Genomic DNA, 7,489 nt, shown 5'->3' with positions numbered 1-7,489 from the left:
TAAATCAATGTTTAGCCATTGAATTCGAATCTTCCCAAGCATAATAAAGTATAACTAAAGTTTCCATTTTTGAAATACAGAAGCAACATTTCAACGACCCAAATCCTTGGCACAGTGCATGATTACTCTCAAATTACTTAAAAATTTTGACAGAGCTAGAAGAAAACTAAACTAGAGGCAAAAAGAAGGGTACACATCTTATTTACAAGATGCTAGAAAAAGCCTGAAACTCTGATTTCTCAATGAGATGCTGGAAAAGGGCCCTTGCTTCGTTTCTTCAAAGACTCGTAGAAAAAGGAGAAAGCTCCTTTCATTTCATCTGGAAGTGGGAATTGAAGGGGAAGTGCTGAAGGTGGAGGATGTGTACTACCGTGGTGCATTCTTGTTTTCCTGGAAAAGGAGTGGGCTAGTGCCGGCTGCTGCTTGTTTAGCCCTTCAATGATGAAAGAAAATGCCCCAAAAGTAAGGCAGCTCTGCAAAAGAGCTTGTGGTGCACCTGGATGATCCTAGAGGATAAGTCATTCCAGCAAAAGCAAATGCAAAAAACCCAAGAAAAAAAAAAGGTAATTCTCAACAGTACTTCACTATGCAGTTTAAAACTTAGGGAAAAACTAATATACTTAACCTTATACACTTAAAATGCTTGTTTCCAATTAAATCAAGACATATGAATCCTTTATATATTATTTATTTTATAACAAACTCTTATAATTAATATTATTAACACTTTAAAATTCACCTGTCTTAATTTGATTGATTAAAAGCGCATTGAATATGTAAAGCTAAGTATCCAAGTCTTGTCCTAAAACTTATTAAAAATATCAAAGGTTTGAAAGTGCTCTAAATATCTCTCTTTCCCATACTGGACTCCCTAGCGTGAGACAAAGTTGAGAGATTGTCTCTCTACATGACAAGTAAGATAGCGATACTTGAAGACATTAATAATGAGACCTATTATAAAGGGATAATTGGCATTCCAAATTCAAACAACCAGACTGGCATGTCTCGTTTGCTTCTTCTGTTATTATTAATTTTTTTTTTTTTAAAGCTGGTCAGGGGTGAACATACAGCTGGACAAGGCTTAGAGGAAGGGTAATTCATCACCTGAAAAGTAAAAAATTATACCTGGAAAACTTAGAGCAAGACCAGTGCAACATCCAGCTACCCCAGCATTGATAACTGCCAATCAAAAGGCAGCAATATTAGCAGCAGCAGAATGCTAATAAAAACGGAAAAATATCACTTCACTGATTATAATTGTATACCATCATCCTTTCCTCTAAGTCTTTTCAAGAGGCAAACAACCAAACTGTGTACTCCAGACAAAACTGCAAATGTCTAGTGGGTAAAGACAAGAAATGGACTCAGTTAAAAGACAATAAATATATGATTAAAAGTTTGGACATGAGACGAATAGAAATTGTCATCACCAGGGAAAAATTTTACTAAAACCTCAGATATACCTTTGCATAAGATCCAGCTTCGACAAAGGAACCTTTAAATCCCTTCTTCTTGACCAATCCAGAACCTGAGTCGTAACAATTGCAAGCTCTTTTAGCTAGTTAACAAATTTTGACTCACTATAAATTTATCAGAAGTCATGTTTTTCAAAGATAAATCTCTTGCCAACATATCTACGAGTCAAAATGCACAGAGGCCACTTCAATATATAGCCATGTTAACTTTAAAAGTCGATAACATCTCAAAATTTATTGAGTCAAATTTTAATAGAAAATACCCTTTGAGATTGGAATTGCTACGGCAGCAGATTTTTAATATATCCCTTTTCTATTTGTGGCAGATTACTCAGACTAAAAGCAATTTTCTGTTTGCATGTTGCTGTTGCATTATCATTTTTTAATCTTTGTCCACTTTTCTCTATAATCAAAATATCAAAAACTTGACAGAGTATAAGAGATTACAGAATAAATAAATGACATACTGGGGTGAATTGGAAATTTAGAGAGAGAGAGAGAGAGAGAGAGAGAGAATAAAGAAGCTTCCGATATGGCTTCAGAGGAGAGAGTAAAATAAACTAACGTAGTTCTATAGAAAAAAGTAAAGCATGTAGAAGATAAATCCTGTCGAGAAAACGGATATTTTGGTCAACTGAGTTAAGGCCAAATGCCATAATAGGCAAAAGGTGGTCAAAGATGACATGGTAAAATATTGCCTCTGCAGAATCACAATTAGGGATTTAGGGTTTTGGATATAACTGTCACAGAAAGATTAAGTTGCAAAATTTAAAAAGTTTAGGAGGTTGATTGTCAAACTTTAAAGTTAGAGGAAGGTAAATTGCACATTAACATAATGAAGGGGACTCCATGCATTTTTGCCCAGTTATAGAAGCACACGAAGTAACTCCGCCTATATTTATAGCCGGTCCCAAGCCCGAGTAAAGGAGGAGGGTTGTGTTAGGCCATCAACAGCCAATGTAAAACTTTATTGAATCTATCATGAACATGGACAATAGACGTTATAATGTTAATGCTAGGTCGTTGCCCGTAAGTAACGCGCTGCATGGCTCGAGTACAGTGATAAGTGAGTTAGAGCCGCTGCATCGGCGCCCGGATGTAGTGTTAAATGAGCAAGGGCTACCGCGTCATTCTGGACGTGCGCGGCTAAAGAGATTAATCCATGAGAGCAAAATTAGATTTAGTACTTGAAATGTTGGGACATTGAATTGTAAATCTGTAGAGGTTGTAGGGGTTATGATTCAAAGGAAAATCAATATCCTTTACCTGCAAGAAACAAAATGACGTGGAGAAGAAGCTAAGGATATTCAAGGTTTCAAACTTTGGTATACAAGAAAAGTAAGCGCACGTAATGGAGTAGGCATCATTATGGATAAGGAGTGGAAGAAGAATGTTGTAGAAGTTAGCAGAACTGGAGATCGAATTATTTCCTTAAAAATGATAATTGGACGTGAGACTATTAATATTGTTAGCTCTTATGCGCCACAAGTCGGGACAGAAGCCAGTCTTAAGGAATTATTTTGGGAGGATCTGGAGGGGTTGATTCGACACATACCACAGAGTGAAAAGATTTTTATTGGAGGAGACTTTAATGGATATGTTGGTAGGGATGCTAGTCAGTATACGAGGGTGCATAGTAGTCTTGGTTTTGGAGAGCTAAACAATGAAGGACAGACTCTTCTTGATTTCTCATTGACGTATGATTTTAAGATTGCCAACACTTATTTCAAGAATAGAGATGAGCATCTCATCACTTACAAAAGTGAAGCCTCAAGGTCACAGATTGATTTTCTTTTGGTTAGGAACGCAGATAGAAGACTTTGTAAAAATTGCAAGGTGATCCCCGGAGATGCTGTAACGACACAACATAGGATCCTAGTCTTTGATATGTGTATTATGAGTAAAATCCAAAAGCGTCGACAAGTAGTAGCACTAAGGATTAGGTGGTGGTAATTAAAAGGTGAGAAGCAAGATATTTTCAAGCGAAATTTTTTGGACAAAGGAATTTAGGAATCTCAGGGAAGTGCTAACATCATGTGGGAGGATATGGCTAAAAAGGTACGGGAGGTTGCAAAAGTAGTTTTGGGAGAATTAAAAGGTTCTGATCCGAGAGATAAGGAGTCTTAGTGGTGAAATAATAGTGTACAGGACAAAATCAAATATAAAAAGAACTGTTTTAAAGCCATACATTTGTATAACAATGAGAAAAATTGGGAGAAGTACCGTATGGCTAAGAATGAAACTAAAAGAGCTGTGGGTGAAGCTCGTTCTAAAGCTTTTGAAGAATTTTATAAGAGCTTTGAGACGAAGGAAGGAGAACGAAACATTTATAAGATTGTCAAGAGTAGGGAAAGAAAATCAAGGGATCTAGAACAGGTAAGGTGTATTAAGGATGAAGAGGAAAGAATTTTAGTTATAGATAATGAAATAAAAAATAGATGGGAGACTTACTTTTCTAAACTTTTCAATGATGGAGAGGGTTCATCTAGTAACTTGGAGGATTTAGTAACTGGTGAAGGAAAACAAAATTTGTCATTCTATCAAATAATATGTGATAAAGAGGTAAAGGAAGCTCTTAAGAAAATGGCAAATGGTAGAGCCAACGGACCTGATTGTATATCTATCGAAACGTGAAAATGTTTAGGTGAAAAAAGGGTGAGATGGTTAACTAAGTTATTTAATGTAATCTTACGGTCCAAGAAAATGCCTGATGAGTAGAGGAGAAGTACATTAATTCATATTTATAAAAATAAAGGAGATATTCAGAATTGTACTAATTATAGAGGGATTAAACTCATGAGCCATACAATGAAATTGTGGGAAAAAGTAATTGAGCACAGGTTGAGATTGGAGACAAGTATTTCTGAAAATAAGTTTAGTTTTATGCCAAGTAGATCAACTACAGAGGCGATTTATCTACTAAGGGGATTAATGGAAAAGTATTGTTGTAAAAATAAAGATTTACACATGGTTTTTATTGATTTGAAAAAAGCTTATGACCGTATACCAAGAGAAGTGCTTTGGAAAGCGTTGGAAAAAAAAGAAGTACGGATTGCTTATATTAAAGCCATACAAGATATGTATGAGGGAGTAAAAACTAGTATAAGAACGCCTAGTGGTCAAACAAAAGATTTTCCTATAAAGATTGAACTACATCAGGGATCATCTCTGAGTCCTTATCTGTTCAACTTGATCTTAAATGTTTTGACGGAACATATTCAAAGAGAAATTCCCAAATGTATGCTCTTCGCAGATGATATAGTTCTTATAGCAAAGACAAGAGAAGAGGTTAATTGCAAACTTGAGTTATGGAGGAGAGCATTGGAGTCGAAAGGTTTCCGTCTGAGTAGGAGTAAGACGGAATATTTATATTGTAAATTTGGTAAGAGACTATTCGATAATAATTTGGAAGTGAAATTGGGAGATCAAATTATACCTCAAGTGGAAAAGTTTAGATATTTGGGAGCCATTATTTAAAATGATGGCGAAATCAGTGGAGATATTTCACATAAGGGTCAAGCTGGGTGGTTTAATTGGAGAAAAGCTAAAGGAGTTATTTGCGACCGTAAGGTGCCTAATAAACTTAAAGGAAAGTTTTATCGTACTGCTATCAGACCGGCAATGTTATATAGTAGTGAATGTTGGGCTCTAACGGGACAACAAGAGCATACAACTGAAGTAGCAAAGATGAGAATGTTACGATGGATGTGCAGACACACATGAAAAGATAAAATTCGAAATGAGCACATACTCGAAAAAGCGAGGATAGCACCTATTGAGGAAAAAATGGTAGAAAATCGGTTGAGATGGTTTAGGCATGTACAAAGAAGACCAAGGGAGGCACCAGTGAGAAGAGTGGAACATGTAACTTTGAGTCCGATTAAGAGGGGTAGAGGAAGGCCTAAGAAAACACTCTTGGAAGTTGTTGAACGCGATCTCTTAATTAATAATATTCCTAAAAGCTTGATAAATGATAGAGCACAATGGCGTCTTGCAATTCATATAGCCGACCCCACCTAGTGGGATAAAGGCTTGTTGTTGTTGTATAGAAGCACACGAAGTAGAACCTCAGTCAATAAAGGATAAGAAATTGTATTTTCCAGAAATTTTGTATCCTAAATTGAATTTAGGAAAGGAAAAAAGAAGCGGTACTATTGTTAAACAACACCAGTAAAACTCAAGCAATAAAAGGTTAAAAATGAAGGAGGAAAAGGTAAAAATATACAGTGGGGAAAATAATGTAACACTCTACCTTGCTTCATCAGACAACCACTGATAGAAGCAAAAGGAAAATAAAGACAGCAATAGAAATATCATTCACAGGATCCCCATTACAACCTTAGGACCCCATTTACAGAGATATTTAGCATATTCCCAAATTACCCTTTTAGCCCCTAATTCCGCTCCCTATTCCCAATTCCCATGTATCAACCACAAAGCCTAGACATGAAATCTTCCAATCAAAGTGATAGCTTATATTGTGATAATGGGAAGACGAAATAAGAAATACCTCAAAAAACAGCAAAAGACACATGACTTGCCAAGAAATTCACAAGAACCAAAGATGTCATAACTCATGCAATTTCAAGCATGGAATTACCAATGTCTCTTTTGCAAAAGAAATTTTCAGTGAGAGGTTTACTGCACCAAACTACCAGTCGCCAGAAATTTGGGTAGTGCTGGTCTGTTATCAAGATGAAACAACCTGAGAGACTACAAAACCTAGTGTATACTTCCCGGCATTACATACAGACAGGGTGCCAAAAATCCAGACACAAGGTTGATGTGAAAATTCTAACCTCATGTACTTGAAGAGTCCAAAGTAAAAAAGTTCACTGTATTCGATCAGTAGAGTTGATCAAGGAAAAGAGAAAATGGAAGCTTGCCCGAGTAAAATCTGCCAAACCAGTTTCCGTATTCTCAAATACATTAGCCAAACTAAGCCACAAAGCAAACCCAAGAACAACTGAATCCAATAATTTGTTCGCTAGCCCAATACAATTAGCGCATCCCTCAAACAAATCAATAAAGAATCAGAAATTTAAGCACTACAGATTTTATCAAGTCCAAATACATTCCCATTTTCTACATTATTACGTTCCACCAGTTGGCCTCCAAGAGAAAAATAAAGCACCAAGAAGTTTCCACAGCGTGAGATTTCATAATATATAAAACTCACAGCTGAGCATGAATCCTCAGAATTAAGCAATGATCAACAACGCCTATATCAGTAAGAGGTGGGGGAGGGGGAGAGAGAGAGAGAAAGAGAGAGAGAGAACCATAGCCAAAAATGGAGCCCATGAAGGCACCGGCAGCGGAGTCGCCGGCGAAGCGGAGAAGGCACACAACCGGGGCACTGGGAGATGCGGGGACAACAGCGTTTGAAGAATTGGGACTAGAGTTAGCATCAGACGCTTGGTTAACGCTTGGAACAGAATCGAACTCGCTATCGGAATCGGCCTTCGGAGAATCCGCCGTCGCCATCACTAAGCTTTCTCCTTTCTTTGGAGTCACCACCAAATCCGAACACACACACCCTGGCAGCGTCGCTTTTCTTGCTTCTCGAGTTCCAATTTGGTTAATATCTGCTCAGGCGATCTCTCTTGCAAGCTGCTCAAACGACGCCGTCTCAACTTCAACAGGCCCATAACGTTTTATTGGGCCAACTCCTGCTCCATGATTAAGTATTTGGCCCAAAATTGCATTTCTAGCCCCAGAAGCGTTTTTAATTGGAGAATGCATAATTTTTTAGGAAAAAAGCAAGAAAATTCAATTAATTATTATCATTTTAGGAAGTCATAATTTACATTTATTGATAGCATAACCACCTAAAATTAATTCAAGAAAATGCCAAAAGTTAAACGAAAGTATGAGCAAGATCAAGGTAAAACAATCCACATTTTTTGTCACGAAAAAATCAATTTAATAAATGAAATTAAACCATATGAAATAATGTGAAAGTTAAATTTATAAGAGATACTATCTGGATGATCCAAGTGAAAAGGGGATGTGGA

The 7,489-nt window shown here is 36.8% G+C and overlaps 1 protein-coding gene across 1 annotated transcript; it reads right to left on the bottom strand.

Moving 5' to 3' along the window:
• Positions 1–7,035, bottom strand: LOC129303276 (chloroplastic import inner membrane translocase subunit TIM22-2-like). Its single transcript, XM_054942488.1, has 5 exons — positions 6,755–7,035; positions 1,464–1,528; positions 1,266–1,338; positions 1,126–1,179; positions 1–496 (listed from the first exon to the last, which is right to left on the bottom strand). Exons 1-5 carry the CDS (start codon positions 6,957–6,959, stop codon positions 240–242), a joined length of 654 nt encoding a protein of 217 aa, XP_054798463.1. The 5' UTR covers positions 6,960–7,035; the 3' UTR covers positions 1–239.
• Between the last annotated feature and the right edge of the window lie 454 nt (positions 7,036–7,489).

The sequence above is a fragment of the Prosopis cineraria genome, unplaced genomic scaffold, assembly GCF_029017545.1.
Source record: "Prosopis cineraria cultivar Desert tree isolate PC_DT_omini unplaced genomic scaffold, ASM2901754v1 PC2, whole genome shotgun sequence".
Lineage (NCBI taxonomy): Eukaryota > Viridiplantae > Streptophyta > Magnoliopsida > Fabales > Fabaceae > Prosopis > Prosopis cineraria.
Note: the sequence above shows the minus strand (reverse complement) of the source record. Positions and strands in the feature narration are given on the sequence as shown.